General features: G+C 35.2%; 2 protein-coding genes and 1 non-coding gene across 3 annotated transcripts; 2 read left to right on the top strand and 1 right to left on the bottom strand.

The window, feature by feature from the left end:
- The first annotated feature begins 2,669 nt into the window (after nucleotides 1–2,669).
- On the top strand, nucleotides 2,670–5,679 carry LOC107814166 (small COPII coat GTPase SAR1A). Its single transcript, XM_016639518.2, has 3 exons — nucleotides 2,670–3,069; nucleotides 3,676–3,807; nucleotides 5,178–5,679. Exons 1-3 carry the CDS (start codon nucleotides 2,941–2,943, stop codon nucleotides 5,496–5,498), a joined length of 582 nt encoding a protein of 193 aa, XP_016495004.1. The 5' UTR covers nucleotides 2,670–2,940; the 3' UTR covers nucleotides 5,499–5,679.
- A 3,763-nt stretch (nucleotides 5,680–9,442) lies between these two features.
- Nucleotides 9,443–9,515, top strand: TRNAA-AGC (transfer RNA alanine (anticodon AGC)). Its single transcript has one exon. It is a non-coding gene; the product is annotated as a tRNA-Ala (tRNA).
- Nucleotides 9,516–11,106: 1,591 nt separating this feature from the next.
- LOC107814167 (uncharacterized) lies at nucleotides 11,107–19,382 on the bottom strand. Its single transcript, XM_016639519.2, has 10 exons — nucleotides 19,217–19,382; nucleotides 19,027–19,107; nucleotides 18,882–18,906; nucleotides 18,294–18,376; nucleotides 15,135–15,167; nucleotides 14,252–14,330; nucleotides 14,077–14,129; nucleotides 12,358–12,418; nucleotides 12,044–12,126; nucleotides 11,107–11,428 (listed from the first exon to the last, which is right to left on the bottom strand). Exons 1-10 carry the CDS (start codon nucleotides 19,235–19,237, stop codon nucleotides 11,339–11,341), a joined length of 609 nt encoding a protein of 202 aa, XP_016495005.1. The 5' UTR covers nucleotides 19,238–19,382; the 3' UTR covers nucleotides 11,107–11,338.
- Nucleotides 19,383–21,013: the final 1,631 nt, after the last annotated feature.

Genomic DNA, 21,013 nt, shown 5'->3' with positions numbered 1-21,013 from the left:
CATTACTAATAGAATAAAGCGCCAAAATATGTCGGCTGAAATTCAAAAATAGCCAAATTTACAAGTAGTAACTGAAAAATAGCTAAAGTTTAAAAAATAATCGAAATTTAGCCAATTTTCATGTAGAGATAAATCTGAACGAAAATATTATTCAAAATCTGAATAATATTCCAGTATTATATACGGGAGTTCGAAATTTTTACATGTGAACTTCCAACATAATATACTGGAGTTCCAGCATAATATACTGGTCCAGCGTAATATGCTGGAAGTTCACACACAGGTGCTCCAATCTCCAGTATATTTTGCTGGAACTTTCCGTGTGGTGGAATTCCAACATAATATGTTGGAAGTTCATACACATGTGCATCAATCTCCAGTATATTATGTTGGAACTTCCCGTGTTGCAGCAAAATAGTGGCTATTTTTCAATGACTTTGCAAACACTGGCTATTTTTTAATTATCAGTTCAAAAACTGGCTAACACGTGCTATTTTCACAAATATGTTGGCATATTAGAGTTCTTTCTTTAAAGGAAGAGTACATATTACTATTCATTCCCTTACAAATTAGTTACTATCATATTTCGTTTATCGAAAGTTAAATTTATTGAACTTGACTAATATTTTAAAATATATTTTCTCATCGTATTGATACGAAAAAAGTTATAACTTATACTCCCTCTGTTTCAATTTATGGGAACCTATTTGATTGGGCATAAAGTTTAAGAGAAAAAAAGAAGACTTTTGAACTTGTTGTGTAAAATGAAGCACATATATTTTGTGTGGCTATTGCATGAAGGTAAATTATTTTCAAATATGGAAAGAGGTCATTCTTTTTGGTACCGACTAAAAAAGAAAATATGTTCACATAAATTGAAACAGAGAGAATAGTATTTTTCATATAATTTTTTGAATATTTAAATTAAGTTGTAAAATATTAGGTTAATTTAATCAAATTTAATTTTAAAAATTAATCAAATTGATTCTCAATAAGGAAAATACAGTGTTTTAAAAGACGTGAGCGTGAGGCGGGACGTTTTACTTAATACGGGATGAGGCGAAAGACTCGAGACATGGGCGTAAGCCCAATGGATCTTTAAATTTTTTAATTTATAAATTAATAATATAGCATTATAACACAAAAAATATAATAAAATCATTAAACCTTCAATAAAATTAAAAAAAGAATTAAATAAGCTCATAAAAAATAAAATATTTAGCATATTTTACAACTATAAATAATGCAATACTATTAAATTTACTTTGAAATATAAATCAACTATAACGTCTTAACTTTAAGCAATTAAAAAATATATTTTCTTTAAAAATATTATCAAGTTGTACATTTTACCTTTCTAAAAGTTATAATACTTAAATTTTATCAATCCTATAATTTAAATTATTACTCCTTTATGACAGCAACAAACAATAATAACAAACTCAGTGTAGTCCCACAAGTGGAGTTTGGAGAGGGTAAAGTGTATGCAGACCTTAACTCTGCCTTTAAAAGGCAGAGAGACTGTTTCCGATAGACCCTCGACTTAGGGAGGAAAAAGGGAAGGGGCAATAACAAGCACACAATTATTATTCCTTTGTGGTAAATGTAAAATCATTTTTAAATAGTAATATAATAAATATAGAACATAGACAAAAAGATCTACCAAGTAAATTTATAAATTTTGATTTATTTATTTTCAGAAAAAATATTCAAATGATATTCACCCTCACGATATTCTCAATTAGTAAATATACAATATTATGGTTCGTCATTTGAGTTGTTCATAATTTTTATATTCCAATAGATGGAAAGAATTTTATCACGCGAGCACCGATCGTTGAACATTAGGCGTGTTTAGGACGTACAATCGGGCATTTAGATGCGTAAGTCTCACGTAATTAAGCCCCACCCATGTTATGGTATGACTGGAAAATAGACATGTTAAATGGGTTGACCCGATCCAGACCCGAACCCGTTGACTCTTGGCCCATGGGTCCTTAACCGGGTTGGGCCGATTCACTTTCTTATAGGGTCCGGTCCGGATTTGACCCATTAACCAAAACATATTGACCGTACTCGGATCCATAACCGGTAACCCCTTAACCCCGGGCCCTATGGGCCAAATCCAATTTAATTAAAAAAAGTTAAAAACTAATAAATGATAAAAAAATTTAAACTTTATACATATATACGAACTTGAAATTACTACATGTCCTTGAAGCTAATTAGAACAAAACCGAAAGAAAAACCATACTTTATTTACATTAAAACTTGAGAAACATATGGAATTCGACTATTTCTATAACTATTAGTCTAAAACATATGAAATTCTACTATTTCAACAAGACGCCTCATAGTGTCTGGTACTATATTCTTTCGTCAAAGTTTGGATTCAATGTTTTACCACTTGTCTGAATATATATTTGAGTTGGTCCGGGCCGATTGACCCATGGGTCAGCTATCGATTCGAGTCTGGTCTGGTTCAGTGGGTCAAAATATTATAGCCCAGCTCAGACCCCTTAAATTAATGGGTTGGTCCGGTTAGGGTTTCGTGGGTCATGATCCGGTTAAAGGGTCAATTTTAATGGGTTACATGGGTCAGTTCGTGGGTCGACCCGGCCCATTTGACAGATTTACTAGAAAATACGCGCAGACACACACAGTGCCACGGGCCAAGAGTGATGGGGATTTAGTGTCTCTCTCTCTCTCTCTCATACACAAACAAACAACCGCGCACCTGTACGTACACACACAATCTCTCTCTTTCTCCCCCCTCTCTACTCTCTAGCGATAAAGTCTATTGTTTGGACGAAAGATTCCCCTCGAATCCATCGAGAGATTACGATACGCTTTTTGTTCTTATATCATTCGATCCATCAAACACCTTTTCTTAAATCTGTATCGTAGGGATTGTAGTCGATCAAAATCAATTTGAAAAGAATGTTCTTAGTCGATTGGTTCTACGGAGTTCTCGCATCGCTTGGTCTGTGGCAGAAAGAGGCTAAGATCTTGTTTTTAGGCCTTGATAATGCCGGCAAAACTACCTTGCTTCATATGTTGAAAGACGAGGTCTGTTGCACTTTTTGTTTTTTCATTTTCACTTTTCTTTTTGTTAATTCATGCTATTGCATAATTTAATTTCACTTTAATGTAACTATCTGCAAATCAAAACTCAGAAGTAATTCAATTTTGCATCTTTTCCTGTGTTGATGAAAGGTGAAGATAGGGAAAACATGTGTAATTAGTTGATTTTGTGTCTGAAATCAAGCCCTTATACGGTTGTCATGTTCTATTCCCATTTCGTTAGATTCTAAAGAGTAGTTTTGGAGAAAGTGTAATTCTGTCTTAAAGACAAATTACTGAATATTGGAATGATATGGATCCGATTAAAGGTAGCCTGACATCAACTAGTTTGGGATTGAGGCGTGGTAGTTGTTTTTTATTTTTATTTTCGTGCTATGTTTTTTTCATTTGAGTGTGCGGTTTCAAGATCCAATTATCTGTCTAATTTTTGTTTCGGCTTTCCTATTTATTATCTCTTTGAATTGTGTCTTGTCAATGATTTTTTGGGCCTTATTCTTAAAGAATTAGTATTAGTATTTTAATTTCGTTGAGCTGTTTGCTTTTGTTTGGTGGACCTGAGCCTGGAAAAGTTAATGTTTTGGAATTTGGCAGAGATTGGTTCAACATCAGCCAACACAATACCCGACATCAGAGGAGCTTAGTATTGGGAAAATTAAGTTCAAGGCATTTGACTTGGGTGGGCATCAGATTGCTCGTCGAGTGTGGAAAGATTATTACGCTAAGGTATTTTACTTTATGCCATTTGTAGTGATGTATCACATTAGTGATTGCAGTTCTAATGGTGTATCTTTTTTTTTTTGGGGGGGGATAAGTCTAATGGTGTATCCTGTTAACGCTTGACAAGTGTTTAGCTACCTGTGGTGGAAGAATTTCATGTCTGTTAGAGTGTGTCTTATCATTGCAAAACATAACTTTCTTGAATTCCACTGCCAGAGTTTTGCTCCCTCTGCTACATTGTTTTGAAATGTTTCGACATGCATCTACAAAGAATACTAACACTAATAACATATATAAAGAGGATAATGTAACTATTAGACAAAATTCACAAGTTTGATGATACTGCCTTTGGTTCCTGTGGAGGTATTTCAATAGTACCTTACCACATTCTTCCCCAGTATCCGAATTATTGCATCTGTATTCATTGGAAGAATGACTTAGAATAGTAATACGGGATCTATTAGTGTCGATGTTCTTTTTTTATCAAGCATATGAGTGTCTGTGCCTTGTTTTAAAAGTTTTTGATTGGGCTGACAGCAATGTTTCTTCAATAAGTTCCACTCTTGAATAAGACATGACAAGTTATTCTCCTTCCCATTTACTTCCTCTTCCTCTTCTTTATGTCCATCTGCTTAGTGAATGGCAAACAGAAGAGATTCTCTGGACCAGCGCGAAGTAGCTCATCGAGTTCTTTGTTTTCTACTTGTTCTGTTTGTCACGATTCTAGAGTCTTGCTTGTGTCTAGGTATGTTAGGTCTACATTTGATCTTTGATAGATAATGAAATTCTCAGAATTGCCAGCAGTTGATGCCACATGATAGAGCTTGGTATAACCTGCGCTCTGTTTCAATATTCTGCCGTTGAAGCTTGTGTGAGTGAGCAGATATTCCGAAGTATGAATTTCTGGCTAGTTACAGAAAACTATCAAAGAAAAGTCTTAGATGGAACTTTGTTGATTGGTATTGTTTATACAATTTTCTTATATCACACCTAAATTACAAACTTCTATATCGAAATAACCACGTTATGTTTGAGAAGTATTACCACCAAAGAGACGGAGGGGGGAGAGAGAGAGTGCGCAGACTATAAGGAAGTTCAATTCTAGGATTTTGTGCTATGCAGCCAAAGAGACGGAGGGAGGAGAGAGAGAGTGTGTGCAGACTATAAGGAAGTTCAATTCTTTAGGATTTTGTGCTATGCAGGAAACATTAGGATTATTTGTGTAATCTGATTGTTGTTAATGCAAAATTACTTATAAAGTTGAGCTGGAAAATATGTCATTTCGTCTCGTGCTCTTTTTTTTACCCTTCTCTAACAAGCTGCAGGAACTATTTGGCTAATCTTATGTTGCTTTGAACATGCAATTTCATGTGAAGGTGGATGCTGTTGTTTATCTGGTGGATGCCTATGACAAAGAAAGGTTTGCAGAATCTAAGAAAGAGCTGGATGCTCTCCTCTCTGATGAGTCGTTGGCCAGCGTTCCTTTTCTTATACTGGGTAACAAGATAGACATCCCGTATGCTGCATCAGAAGATGAATTGCGTTACCACATGGGGCTAACGGGCATCACAACTGGCAAGGGAAAGGTAAACCTGGCAGAATCCAATGTTCGTCCCCTTGAGGTATTCATGTGCAGCATAGTCCGCAAAATGGGATATGGAGAAGGCTTTAAATGGCTCTCTCAATACATTAAATAACAGATATAGAAAGTGAGATATTGTCATTCTGTTTTGCTTGTGCTTTTGTACTGGATATGAGTTGGAACGTCTGTTTGAAAGCACTGTTGATTATGCTTCTCTTGTTCTAGCTTTCTAGGAATATGGTGAACGAAAGGATGTTCAAGATTTTCTTGTTACATAACAAAATGTTTTAGTGAAACTCTCAACCATAATTCCCATCTCTAAGTGCTATTTTTGCACAATTGTAAAGCAAAATCACAAAAGTTTTGGACATACGTCTTCATGCATTTGCTTGCGCTGTTCTCTCATTCTAACGCCCACTTACCGATTTGTTTGAGATAACTTTTAATCAACGAACAAGCGAGGTATGAGAATGGTCCCTTTGGCTATAACTAACGGTAATGGTGGCAAAATGGTTAAAAGAAAATAGTTATTCACCCATATTATCCACTAAAATTGGGTTGGACAATGAACTTTTTAAAAATGGGTCATATATGGATAAGAATCATATTATCGATTTAGAAAATGTATAATCAATGGATAACTAATGGGTTTAACTTTCACATTCATAAAGTTTCAAATTGGGGGATAATACGAATTTTCATATTATCCCTCAGTTAATCCGTTTTTTATCCGTATTAAATATGGGTCCGATCGGATAATTTATCCGTTTTTGTATTACAAGTTTCAACCCGACCCGTTTTCGATCCGACCCGCCCGTTTGCCACCAAAGGCTATAACTAACAACGTTGAACTAATTTAATTATTCCTCTTTCTTAGATCCATTTAAGCTAGTAGTTATTGTTTGGCTAACAAACAATACTGAACACCCTCGGCTGAGACATAAGCTATTTATTCTGAACTCACTGGAAGTTCCAGAATGCCATTCAATTCTTTGTTGTCTCGAGAAGTGCCACTTAAACTCAACATAATAAAAAAGTTGTTTTTCGGAAAATAACAACAAAAATGATAACAAATTTTTGTTATCTGTCAAGTAATCATATGGAATGACGAGCAATATTATTGAAACCATAATATAAAAAAGCAATTCTAAATTGGAAGGAAAGAATTGAAGAGATAATAGCCATGGAAGGACTACTCATTTCTACTAAGGCTACTGAAGTGTTTGCACTTTTCTTGGACGGATTTTGTACGAGAAAGTTTGGAAAAATACCTTTACCCCATAATAAAGTTCCTTAGAAAAGTAGCTTCCGCAAAGAACAGAAACGAGTCCTTATTACGTCTGAGAAGTATCTATTACAAGGGCGGCTCCATAAAATTAGTGGCCTAAAGCCAAATTTTAATAAGAGGTCTTATATTTTTTTTATTAGTATGCGTTGCCATTTTTTTCATACTTGTTGTTTATAGTATATATTCTTAAATGACATAAAGTTTTTAACTTCACATAGTAATATTATTATTTATATTAGAAAAGGATAATTTAAATAAATGAGATGTTAGACAAGTATCTGCAATATGTTACCTTTGATATTGTTGTAAAAAAAATATATTTACTAATATGAAAATTTAAGTTGTTTAATTCAAAGTTTTAAAAATATTTTTACTGTTAGAGAGTAGACAGCTTTCTTTCTTTTTTACAATTTTTTTTACTGTTTTATTTTTTCTACAAACATTAATCTAATTTGAAATAAAATTACAAAATCCATTATTAAAAATTTTGGGGGACCTAAATCAAGGCTTTACTAGAGTCACTTGTCCACCCCTGACATTCTCAATCAAAGTTATAGAGTCTCACTTAAGATAAGACAACAATGACAAGAACATTAATGGCAGTGAGTGTGTCATTCAGTTACCAAATGTGAATGAAACTGGTTGAACAGTACATTCATGGTGGGGCAGTAGTGTGTAGATAATTGTTGATCATCAATGGGGGGCGACTCAACAGAATTGGTAGCCTAAAACCAAAATATATTAAAAAGACCCTGAAACTTCTTTTATAAAATCCATATAATATTGCGACGCAAAAAAAACCTACATGACTTTGATCTAATGTTGAGAGCGCAACTCATAATGTATGAGTTAGGCGCACGTCATATAGTATTGAATTTTTTTCTTAAGTGAAAATGGTAAAATGTGAGCCCATTATCCATCGTGTTTTGAACCTTGCGACATTTGTCTAGGGAATTTCTTAGATAAAAAAGATGAGACATAAAAGAACTTGCTTTCTCGTGTGTGGATCAATCAAATGTGACAAAAAGTAGTTAATTTAGAGAATTTGAATTAAAATTAGAAAGTAAAATCGTGAGAACCATGAAAAAAGACTATACATAAAAGAAGAAAAATAAAATTGATGAGAAGGTAAATATATTATTTAATTTAGTGAGAAAAATTTATCCAATTAACTCACTCAATCTTACGTCTACCAAATATTAAAAATTATTAAAATTTAAAATCTTTTATTAATAATTATATAAATATAAATTATGGAGTATATATTATATAATAATATAGTAGTGCTTCTTATTTTTGGGGCCCTTAACTTTTACCCTAGAGCCGCCCTTGATCTATCAAGAAATTATACGGAAATATCTTTAAACTAGTAAATTTGTCCGCGCTTCGCGCAGTTATAAATATGACAAAATTTGAGAAAACTCTGTTAAAAAACAAAAATATAAATTAGATAAAATCATCATTTCTTTGTTGTATTCATGTAAGAGAATTCTATTTAACTCCTACACGAAGCCTTGAATGGTTAAACACGGAGGGACAAAATTATATATATATATATATATATATCCCCTTAACTTATTTGAGTGTTTAATTTTTATATTTTGATACATACCTCTTGGAGAAAATTTTAGCTCTGCCACTATTTACAGGCATCGGTAACCAAGTTATGATTGTATTGCGACATTCAAACTTCTTTGTCCTTGAGCTATATGCTGCTGATATATATAACTTTTATAATATATATAAGGACATCAATGAAGCAGCTATATTGCAAATGGCTAGAAGATGAGACTGAGTTATGATCACCTTCTTCAGAGAACACTCAGGCCTCCTATTAGATTCCATAAATCAATTGATTTATCCCAACTGCTCCAACTTCCAAGTGAAAGGTTATTCCAGGCGAAAGGAAGATCAAATCAATAAATACATTGAAAATTATGATTTTACTTTGCTGATCTTCATGGTAGAAATTTGCATAACTTAAAACAATATATTACTATGTAACTTGGTTTAATTTTATATCGCAGTTAATTATATGTACATCTTCTAAAACATAGTTATCCATCTTTAGAGGAAGAAAAACTATAATTCAAACATATCAAATGAAAAGCACACCAAGATTTCTAATACACCAACAACATCTGGAGCTTCACAAAAAATACTGGGAATAACTAAGAAACAGATGCACATCACTTGAATTTGTGAGTATAAGAACGAAGAGAACTATAAAATTCTTTGTCAGCCTCCCATAGAAACTCCAATGAACGCCGTTCCCCATCTCGACTCACAATAAATGAAAGAGGGAGCAATATAGTCCATGCATATGCGTTTTTTGGCAGAATTTCAACCGGTGTAACATTAGTACATATTAATAGTAGTAACTGTTAATTACTGGGAAGGGGAAGAGATAATATATAGAGTAGCGTTCAGAGAAGATTGAAGCGGCATTTATTTTTTTATCCTTAACCGATATAACTATTGAGTTTAGTCTGGGCAGTTACGGAAGTTAACTGTTGTGATTCTTATAATAAATAAAATAAAGAAAAAATAAAGTATTGTATTGAAATGAGAGGAAATCCCCAAAAAACTGAGAAATTAGATAAATACATTTCCTAGTCTGTGTCTTGAACATTCTTTTTTCCTCTTTTATATATATATATATATATATATATGTATATATAGATTATCACGAAGGATGGTTCAGCAAAAGTCGCAATCCTAGAAATTTTACACATAAAACTTATTATATTGTTACAACAAATAGAGCACTTGGGGATGTAGCTCAGATGGTAGAGCGCTCGCTTAGCATGCGAGAGGTACGGGGATCGATACCCCGCATCTCCACTTTTTACAATCTTAAAGGTTAAGGTTATGAAATTTTAGACAAAAATCGAAACCCAACAAGCTCCTTATTCAGACAAAATATCTGTCTGGTTTTTATTTAAATAAATTCAGCTGTAATTTTTTCATTGGTATTAATCTGCTTCTAACAGTTTGCTCATTACTTTTTTGGTTCTCTTTTGTAGACACTCTCTCTCTCTCTCCGAGTTTGAAGATTATACTTCTCTTTTCGTGAAGGGGTTTTTTAGAAGTCCCAACCTTTTAACAACGTAAAGATAAAATAAAAATATGACAAATCTTACCATAAATCACCCCATCTTTGTTGCGCTTGTGATCATTATTCAGTTTTTTCTATGCATCAAATGAGATACTTTTAACCCCAACAGGCAGTTCTCATATGCGCTATTCATTGTTACTTTTGTGGTGAAGATGTTTGGTATGTGACAATAACCCACACCAAAAGATGCAAACAATTCTTGGCATACCAAATACAACATTAAGAGTGAAAAACGACATTCACTAAGGGTGTCTTTTTTTTTTTTTTTTTGGTAACACTAAGGGTTTCTTTGGTATGAAGTAAATTGTTTTCCTTAGAAAATATTTTCCTGAAAAATATTTTTCCGAGTCCCATGCTCGGTAAAAACTTTATTCGTAAAATATTGTTTAGTGTTTGGATAGTGGGTAGAAAATGTTTATTTTGAAAATATGTAATTTAGGCAAATATAATGGGAGATGAAATGTTTAAGGGGGCTAGGGTGTAGGGGTGGGGTTGGGTAGGGGTAAGGGTGGCAAACGATCGATTCGGATATGGGCAGGTCGAAAACGGATCATGAAAAAAACGGATAAAATATCAATCCAATCCATATTTAATATTAATAGAAAATGGGTTAACCGGCGGATAATATAGATATCCATATTATCCATGGCTTATGGAAGATGATCACTTTTGGGAGAATTCCTCGAGTCTTTATAAATGTAAAAGTTAAACCTATTGGTTATCTTTATTTTAAATGGATAATATGGATGGATAACTATTGATTTATCAATTTTGCCACCGCTAGGCAAGGGCGGGGGCGAGGGCGAGAGCGGTGGAGGTTGATGGGGTAGAGGTAATAAAAAAAGTTTTGAAAAATATTTTCCCTCCTTTTGGTTGATTGCAAGAACACTTCAAAATTTTCATGCTCAAAACGTGCTAATTGAATGCCATTATGTGTTGATGGTCGAATACAATTTTGGGTATATGTTTGGGGTAATTATATTTATGTTGGAGATGATTAGGAGCTGTGTTACTCAAGTAAGTCATATTGTAGCGTGACAAGAATAGAATTTTTTTCGGTAGGGATTCACGCACGGCGAGGGTAACTAACAATGGTAATATATTGCAAGAACTTAGATCAATCAGGCAATGATATTTATATACTTATGGGTAATCAATTTGTCCATTCAGATTTATCTATGTGGGATAACAAGAAAAGGTAAGGTTCAAAAGATTTGACAAAAAAGAATCCTTTTTTAGTGTATTTTAGTAAGGTTCTGTTGGGAAATATAGCAATGTATCCAACAAGAAACGACTACAATTTGGCAAAATTCTAAATACAGAAATTTGAGACATGTGAAATCAGCAATGAACAGTTGAAAAGGCTATGCATAGTCACAATCATTTGGTCAGAAACTTCGGAAGGCTATTTTGACAAACTGTCCTGGCTGCATCAAGAGGCATTTCCATCTGTTACATTTTGAACGATTTCAAAAACACAACAATTACTGGCCTCAGCAGAGTAGGCAGATCAAGTAATGCTCTAGCATGAGATGGATGGCTAAAGGGATCATTTTTTCGAAGACCCGAACCCCCCAAATCCCATCATGGCTGCAACATCAGGGTCTATTTGGGGTTCATCCTCTGCAGCCTTCTCTTTCTGGGTAGAAATACAAGTCAACAAATTATCCAACAAACAAAGTTTAATTAGAGAGAGATACGAGAGAGAGAGTTTGTAATCCACATTCTCCCTTCATCTAAGTTGCTCCGACACGGCAGTTTAGGTGCCGCACCTGTGTCAGCACGACACTAGTATGAGTATGGGTATGAGATCCGTACCAGATCTGGTCAAACATTTTAGGTACTTTGACCACGACGGATGGAAAAATTCGAGACAAGATACAATCTGATTCCCGGAATCAGAACCAAAACTAGGGTAAATTTGAACAAAATAGCATAGCTTCTAGGAAATCACCTTTACTTATCTACAACTTGAGAATGACAAAAAATCCACACTTTACTTTTTCTTATAATTTAGAGATACATTTATGTTTTCTATTTTTTTGGATTATTTTTAGCCGGATCCACGCACCCGTATCTGTACTAGGATCCGTATCCCCGAATCTTAGAATTTACATCTCGAAAGATCCGACCTCTAGATCCACACCCGTGTCGGACACCTCCACCCGTGTCCGAGCAACTTAGCCCTTCATGATATCTGGATCAAAGTTTATCAAGCTTATCGTTCAAAACAAGCTTTCATGGAGCTACATACCTTTTTCTCTTTCTTCTTTTCTCGTCGTTGTCTTTTCCGTTCTTCCTCTTCCTGCTGTTGTTTCAGCAGCCGCTCATCAAAATCTAGAAAGAAACAAAAGATGGTAAATAGCAGTCCCGTCTTTGTGTCTAGTAAGCTAAAATAGAGCTGTCATAAAGAAACAAAAACTGAAATAACATAATACAAAGCAAGTACATGCTGTGCTACTAAACAAAGAAGCAACAGCCAATGAGCTTTGCTATTATTACACATTCGTCTTAGCAAATGCATAACCAATCAATATTCTGGGGGACTGATTATTTAAAACTCCTTACCTTGAACAGTGAAGCTCCCCGTATCTTTCCGCTTCTTGAGCGATTCAAATCGTTGTTGAACCTGAAAATCATGATATCAAGCAATTTAGACATATCAATAATACAACTAAGGAATGCAATCAAAATTTAATTCTTAAAAAAAGAAAGAAGTTAAAAAATAGTAGTATTAAAAAGTAAAAACTTCAGACGTGGAATCTTATCATCTAAACCTCCGACATAAAGCAAGGACCACTTGAATTTCCACTCTGCCCCTTCTTTCCTCTCTCGAAATGGTAAACCTCACTGCCCCATCCAGGAGCCAAACAGTGACTTTTCCCACTTTGTTCTGGCTCAAACCCCCAACCTATGATTGGATGCAGAAGGCACTTCCCATTAGGCTATCCCTCTCTTGTTGATATCTTCATCTGTGCCCTCTAACAGCACACCCTATGGACAAGTTTTTTAGACATTGGATGAAACTGATATCAGAGGCGGAACCTGAATTTCAACCTTATGGGTTCTGGAAATTAGAACAACAATTTTAAGAGCTACTAACTGGGTTTTAAATTTAATATTTCTACATATTTAATGAATTTTTTTACACAAATACACTGTTTGAGCAAAAGCTACTGGATTCGGCCGAACCCGCGTTCAAGATTCTAGCTCCGCCACTGATTGATATGTCACGTTTCCATTAGCTCCACTCAAGGTCACACAGTCCCCTACTTATGTAACTAGCATCCCAGTGTTATCAAAAGTGAAAAGCACAAAAAGCTAAGGTATGTTGAGATTTTAAGTGCAAAGTGCAATTAAAGCGGAGTTTAATGAAGAAATGCGCAATTGAAGAATTAAAATAAAATACTGCATACTTGATTCTATAATAATAATACATAAATAACAATTAGATGGACAAAGGAATTAAAAAATTTACAATTATGTGAAATATTTATTCTTTAGCATCTCATAATAAGGACAAAGCCCATCGGTGGTGAGGGGTATGCCTTAACCCCTAGGCGAAGCGCTCAACCTGCTTTGCACCTAGCGTCAGGACTTAAGCGAGCCTTTGACAACACTATGACATCCTTTTTTCTTTTTCCTTTTTATTTTTTTGGCAAGTGTAACTAACATCATCCGAGTACATTTTCAAGTAAATTCAAGTCCTTACTTTATTCCCCTCTCTTAGGAGTGGAGGGGGGAAATAACCTCTAGACCTGTAGCAATTAGCCATTAATTTGTGCCAAAGCAAGAAAGGAGAACCATCTTCGCTGTGCGATGGTACTCCCTTCCCCCAAAAGGACTTGTTAAACGCCATTCTGCAGGAATGCGGGCAAACTTCCACATCTAGAAGTTGCAGAATCTCAAAATTGTGGGACAGTTAAAAGTTTGAAGGGACTATCTCTCCTCACAAGGTGGAAAAGATGTGCCTCTTCCCGGGTTACAGTGAGTTCGTTTGAATCTTTCTGGAGAGTGCAGAAAACCTACAAAGATAATGACATAAAACTCTGGGTACCAAGCAACTAAATGAAAGATGGATGACACATTAGTCACTTCTACAGAAAGTTATGCTTAGTAAAGCTATCCCTTTTCATTTTGGTAGTGGTTAGTTGGTGTGGAATTTCTCTCTTTACTTCAGTTATGATATGACATGCATTAAACTGAATGTAAATTTTTAAGCGTACTCCTGGTGTCTATGGAACTGCCGAAACTATACTCTCTTGCAAGACATATAGATCAGCCTACCTGCTCCAGCGAGGCTCGTTCTACCCGCATAGACATACCCAATGCTCGTTGATCTGAAAAGAAAAGAATGAACAACTGAGTGTAAATCCTTGGCAGCAAGCCTTCAACAAAAAAAGATCTCGAAGGCAAAATCATAGCAACAAGTGAGAAGGTAACTTGTGGCCATATAACATACGCTTCTTCCCATTGATATGGTCCAAGTAGTTTGCAGAATCCTTTACTACACATTCACAAACTCGGCAAAAGTATCCAGCCTGCAATGCAACAGAAAACATCATTTTACGTAAGGGATACATCTTCTTGCCACTACTGTATGACAAAATTACAAATTGAGTCATGACAAGCATATAAGAATCATTACCAAGCTTTTTATCCTCAAAGTATTCCCTATACACTTATACTTTTTTCAGCTACAATGAACAAGCTGGTTAGGAAAGGGCCAGAAACAGGGACAGCATAAAACTACAGAAAAACCACTAAGGAATCGTCCAACTCTCAATAGATGTTCCTCAACAATTCAACGTCCACAAGATATTATAAATTTCTTGTAGGCAGGTGTATTACCCCAAAGATGGGATTTATTTTATGAGAAGAACTGTAGGGTACATGAACCGAGTAACAGTTTGCAAGGGGAGACAGGATCCAATTTTAGCAACGTGAATGGAGTAGATGAACAAAGAATTTATATAAATCAGTACTAAGGAGATTAGGGAGCTATCAGTTCAAAATTCAATCTCCAGATTGGACAAATTCTTCAATGATGAAACCAATTTGAAGTACCTTGGCCTAACTTTCAGCTAACTACAAGACAAAAGAGTCCAGTAAGAAAGCTGAAAAGGGTGGAAAGAAGTTTAGGACTGCAAAAGGACAGGAAGTATAAAGATGGGATGCCAGCACTACAGAAAAGAGTGCCAATCTACCAACATAGTTGCATCAGATTTTCTTGTCTATAGTACTAATTATTCCAAAGAATGGAACATGTCCATGCTTCATTATCAACCAAAAAATAGAAAAGGCATACATCCAGACACACAAATGAGGATTTCATCGGACAATACCTGCTGACTAAGGGGTGCAATTGGAGTAACCACCTGCCAGAAAAGGGATAATGAACAGGTAAGTTCTACATGAAAAATTTGTAGAAGTTAGCAAACTGAAAAATTCATTTCAACAGGAAGAAATTGACTACAAAAAGTAAAAGCACATTAGCACGTAACGAGATCCAAGAAAAGAAGATTTTTTCTTCTTTTTTTTTTTTGGGGGGGGGGGGGGGGGGGTTTTGCACCATACGATCGTCAATCTGTACCACTACAAAGACGTGAAAGAGAAACTCAAATAAAGGTAGGGTTTTGACCATGCTCTATTTCAACGCTCCGCCGCCCCAACAAAGAGGACACAAAAGAAACCAGGAGATGGACTGAAATTTTGGAAAATCAGTATCTAGATGTAAAGTGAATCACTTAATATTATAATGAAAGTTAGGAGCCCGAACTCCTATGTCAACTACAAAGAACCAAATGTATCCCACCTACAGCTTAGCCTATCTCCTTAACTCAACCGCAAGGAACAGAGACATCAATGAGGCAATAACTACAGTTTTTCCTCCTGCCGCTAATAAATCCTTCCATGAAAAACGTGTGCATATCTGATGGACCCCATGATGCTGCTATTCTTCCCTGAGTGAGAATACTTTAATGGCAAAATGTCCAAAATAAAAAGGTATGCATGTCTAAGTTGCTCCGACACGGCAGTTTAGGTGTCGCACCCGTGTCGACACGACACTAGTATGGGTGTGGGTATGGGGTCCGTACCGGATATGGTCAAACAATTTTGGGTACTTTGACCACGACGGACGGAAAAATTCGAGACGAGATACAATTTGATTCCCGAAATCAGCACCAAAACTAGGGTAAAATTTGAAAAAAATAGCATACGTTATCTAGCAAATCAATCCTTTACTTATCTACAACTTGAGAAGAAAAAAAAATCCACACTTTACAAGCTACACGTAAGTATTCCATAAAATTTCTCATAATTTAGAGATATTTTATATATTTTTATTTTTTAAATTATTTTTAGCCTGAACCAAGCACCCGTGTCCGTACTAGGATCCATATCCCCGAATCTTAGAATTTACATCTCGAAGGATCCGACCTCTAGATCCGCACCCGTATCCGAGCAACTTAGATGCATGTTAACTGATGTTCTGCATGTTAACTGATGTTCTGCATGTTAACTGATGTTCCTTTTTATCAAAAGCATCTGCTGTTCCTTCATTTGTGTATCTGAAGAGACCATAATTAAGCTTGTTCTGCAATGCAAGGGACAACTGATAGTTGGTTCTTTGTTGCTCACTTTTCTCTATGGTGAGAGGTCTTCTTTGTATCAAAAGTGTAGGGGATGCCAGGGATCAATTTACAGTTTTAAACTGCTTAAGCCCCTCCTATTCACCTTGATATATGATATTTTTCCCATTACCAAAAAACAAAAAAAGATATTTTTCCCACAAAAATTAGCTAAGTGTTCATCACTGCACATAAAACTATTGAATTGGTAAAAGGTAGATTTCATGGGGTCAGTTTTTTGTTTAACCGGTGTAACAAAAGCCATGACACAAAAATGGTGATCAATTGAAGAAAAAAGTTGTTCATACCTTTTTATTTTGGGAAAGACTGGGGAATTAAGTTGGCCATACATAGGGAAAGGGAATTAAGTTGGCCATGACATAGGGAAAGGTAAGGCTCTTATTACTTCCCTAGAACTTTGTGCAACTTAATACGGAGAAAAGCTTTTAATTTTGACTGGACAAAAAATCAGTGAGGAAACTAGACTTTCCTCCCAATGATACAAGGAAAAGGCAGGAAAACTAACTTCCTTAACCTTTCTATGCTTTAATGCTAAACAAGTTGAGTTTCACATTCTTCCATTGTCAATATTGCTTAGTAAGAATATATATAGAAATGGAAAATATTTTCTAGTAAGATCAAACTAGCATTGCCACTATAAGCAGGAGATGCTCCTCTATGTCCAAATTTTGTCAATCTATTGGTAAGATCTGTTTAGGAGAAGAAACAAATCCAAGGAACACATCACTTGTGTCTTTCTGCGATAATTAGGTGGAGACAACAAGCAGGGATTTAGAAAGCATAATGAACCTGAAACGAATTCAATCGTATTTTGCTCTTCAAATTTGGAGAATGTACGGATCTCAAAAGATAATTATCTTTTGGTAGATTTTTTTATGTTTATCTTCTCTAGTCTTAAACTTTTAGAGATAATCACTAGCAAGGTTTTATACGAGGTTCAGGCTTCTGTGTCTCTTTTCTGATTTAATTGAAACTGTCAAAAAGAAAAAAGATAAAAGGAAGTGGAGTGACATTCCTCGTAGTCCCAAATCTCAATAACTCTCCTTTTAAATCTATGTTTAACCTACCAGCTGTTAAGAAGATACTGATTCCTATGTCAACAACAAAACAATTTCAGATCTCTATAATAGTGGGAGGGGGCTGGAGGGGGGGTGGGGGGGGGGGGAAGAGAATTTGGGAAAATACTATTGACTTTCATTAAGATTAACCAAAATCTGAACAGAACTACAACACTATGAAAAAATAAAAAGGGCAGCCCGGTGCACAAGGCATCCCGCGTTCACGCAAGATCCGGGGAAGGGCCATACCCAAGGGGTGCGATATAGACAGCCTACCCTAATGCCAGCTTTAGTGGCTGCTTCCACGGCTCGAACCCGTGAACTATAGGTCACACGGGGACAACTTTACAGTTGCTCCAAGGCTCCCCTTCAACACTATGAAAAAATGATAGCTGAAAACCACTAGACGCCACAACTATTCTCCATTCCAATTGAGTGAGCTGTGGTTTCACAGTAGCTTGAAAATGGAAATAAAAGGTATTATCCATCATATATTCAAACCATTGGAGCTTCAAGTGACATTAGATTATGAAAGATATCTAAAATCTTGAAGTTGTCTGAAAAATTACACCCAAACCAAAAAAACAGCTCGTCTAATTTACAAAACCTGTTGTACTATGATCTTTCTGACTGATATTTCTCACAGGATGCAGAACTTCATAGACAAGAATACACCAAATCTTCAAAGTAAATGCTCCATTCAATAAAAATATTAAATTTTCGCTGATAACCGAACACACCATAGTAAAAACTAAACACAGGGAGGGATGAAAAGGATAATAGAGTTGCTAACCTGAGTCTTTCCCAAGCGAGATTCAAGGTCGACTTGATAATCCCTTTGTTTCAAGGGCTTCCTTTGTACTGGAGGTCCTCTTGCTGCATCGATAATTGTACACTTTTACTAATGTATGATGTTTAATATCAACTCCGTCTATGTGAGTTTCACAATGATAGTCAGTCCTAAGTCCAAATAAAGGAAGAGAGTTTCACAAAATTGACAATACACGTTTAAATGATCTGATTTATTTATTTATTATGGTGGTGTATGTCTGGACCACCTTTAGCGCACCTCGACTATTCCACTGGGTACGTGCTACCTCCCACCAGCACTGGTGGGAGATAGCAGCATATAAATTATCTAACTATGATAAATCTCCCGATTACTGGATCTTGATAGAGTAGAATGGATATAAGGAATTCATGGTTATAAATGATTCATATAACCGACCCTACCTAATTTGGAATAATTCAGTATTGAGGTACAGTTGATTCATTGATTTGATTGTTAAAATGTTTAAGCTCCCATTAGGATTTTAATGCTCTATGAATCCAGGAATTAAATAAAATAGAATGATGAGAAGTGAGGAAGCAATTGTCTTACACTTGGATTTCTTTCCCTCCGTCTCCTACACAAAATTGTAAATAACCCAACATCAATTTAAGAGGAATTTAAATAAACCAGTAAAGCAAAGCTAAAAAATAAGCAAGACGTGCAGCAATTTATCATAGGGATTAAGAAAAAAAACCTTCTCTTCACGTTCACGAGCACGCTGCAAATACTCTTCTTTATCGAATTTTTTCCGAAAAGTGTTATCAACTCCAACAACCTGAAACTTAGCAAGCATTAACATCAATTGAATTAAAGTAACAACATATGCACTTAGATGAACGCTTAATCTGAGAAAAAAAAAGAATAAAGGAAAGAGCTGAACTTACATTATCGCTGGATTGAGCCATATATAGCTTTAGAAATAGGGCTTTGCTGGTTCAGAGAAAGTGAAATCGAGAGAGTAAGCAAATCGCAAGTGCAAAGGATCAAAGTTCTGATTTTGAGTTCAAAAGAGGATTATTATCAAGGAAAAGTGGACGAAACGGCACCGAGTCTTATTAAGAAGGAAAATAAATACTCGGTACTAGACGACATATGTGTGTACGGATATATTTTCAAAACCAAAAGAGGCAAATATTTACATTACATGTCAGTTTAAAGTTGCATGTTGACTTCTACTTTTTAAAATAAATTTTATACATTTAAAATTACACATAAGATGTATACAATAAGCTTGATCACATCTATATCACTTGGCGACTCATAATAATTGAAGAAATGAATGTACGAAAGGATAACAGATCGATTATTGTAAATATAATTCAATTTATAAGTGCATTAAGAGTTATACCTACGGAGAGTAGCAATATATGATTATTGTTTTATTTTTTTAAATCGGTGATTACTATTAATACTTTACTAAACTAGCTAAAGTTTGAAGCTCACAAATCTCTTTATGTTAAATTGAGTGTTTATATCACCTTAAAGGCAAGTTAGTTCTTATCTCATTATATTTAGTGTGTATGATTTTCTTTTAGACAAAAGATCCACCTTGGTGGTTGGGGTGGGGCAGGGTGGAGGGAATTAAAATATCTTTTTTCTTTTCTTTTTGCCGAAGGGGTTAGAATATCTCTAACCAGTGCATATATTAACAAATAAAAGTACACGGAGGAGGACATACACCTTAGCCTCCAAAGTGTGATCAGGGACGGACCCACGTGGGGTCAAGAGGGTTCATATGAACCCGCTTCGTCGAAAAATAACACTGCGTATATAGATATATTTTACCTTTCTTCAAGAAAATGCTGCTATATATCGTTTGTTGACCCTGCTTAACACAAAAGCATTGTCTAGCCCATTGGCAAAGTGGGTTCAAGATTTCTGGGATGTCAAGAGTTCGAACCTAGTCAGCTACATATGGTATTTCCCCCCTATATACAACACTTTTTCCCCTCTGTTCTCTGCATCATTTTAATAATTTATTTGGTTGACGCTTTTGTATATTTATTTTTTTATATTTTGAACCCGCTTGGTTAAAATCCTGGGTCTACCACTGAGTGTGATGACAGTTGATGGTAATGATTCATATGCTAAATTACAAAAGGAATATTGCTGAAATACGAGAGGACTCCTCCCTCTGATACATGATCAGTGCAAGTAATTATGTTCTCTGTATTATTTTAATAATTTATTTTGTTGACGCTTTTGTATATTTATTTTTTTGTATTTTGAACCCGCTTGGTAAAAATCCTGGGTCCGCCACTGAGTGTGATGACAATTGATGCTAATGATTCATATGCTAAATTACAAAAGGAATATTGCTGAAATACGAGAGGACTCCTCCCTCCAATACATGATCAGTGCAAGTAACTATGTAACATTCTACATAACTGTTTACCGAAAAAACGGATAGAGTTGAATTTGTACGTAGTTCTAAGGGTATGTGATATAACTTGACACAAATCGTAAGGATTAATAGAAATATCGAATATTGACTGTAAAGAATGAAAAATAATCAAAGTTGGAAAGAAGATGATTTATGGATTAAGCAAGATGAATCAATCTATGAAGTTTAATAAGGATAATTCTTCAATATAGGAATGTTTGATATCTGAGTTATAGTGTATGCAAAACTTGATCCCTATAGAAATAATAATCAACCCATTTATAGTGGAGGGATCCTA

The sequence above is a fragment of the Nicotiana tabacum genome, chromosome 15, assembly GCF_000715075.1.
Source record: "Nicotiana tabacum cultivar K326 chromosome 15, ASM71507v2, whole genome shotgun sequence".
Taxonomy (NCBI): domain Eukaryota; kingdom Viridiplantae; phylum Streptophyta; class Magnoliopsida; order Solanales; family Solanaceae; genus Nicotiana; species Nicotiana tabacum.
The sequence above is the reverse complement of the archived record's forward strand: the minus strand, read 5'-3'. Positions and strand labels throughout refer to the sequence as shown.

What these genes read in the sequence shown, in the direction of transcription:
- LOC107814166 (XM_016639518.2), top strand. Translation starts at nt 2,941, where the DNA reads ATGTTCTTAGTCGATTGGTTCTACGGAGTTCTCGCATCGCTTGGTCTG. An exon ending in TTCATATGTTGAAAGACGAG is followed by an intron (nt 3,070 to 3,675) that starts GTCTGTTGCACT and finishes GGAATTTGGCAG; the next exon opens with AGATTGGTTCAACATCAGCC. An exon ending in GGAAAGATTATTACGCTAAG is followed by an intron (nt 3,808 to 5,177) that starts GTATTTTACTTT and finishes TTTCATGTGAAG; the next exon opens with GTGGATGCTGTTGTTTATCT.
- LOC107814167 (XM_016639519.2), bottom strand. Translation starts at nt 19,237, where the DNA reads ATGGCTCAATCCAGCGATAAT. An exon ending in TGGCTCAATCCAGCGATAAT is followed by an intron (nt 19,108 to 19,216) that starts GTAAGTTCAGCT and finishes GCTAAGTTTCAG; the next exon opens with GTTGTTGGAGTTGATAACAC. An exon ending in AAAAGAAGAAAGAGAAAAAG is followed by an intron (nt 11,429 to 12,043) that starts GTATGTAGCTCC and finishes ATTTCTACCCAG; the next exon opens with AAAGAGAAGGCTGCAGAGGA.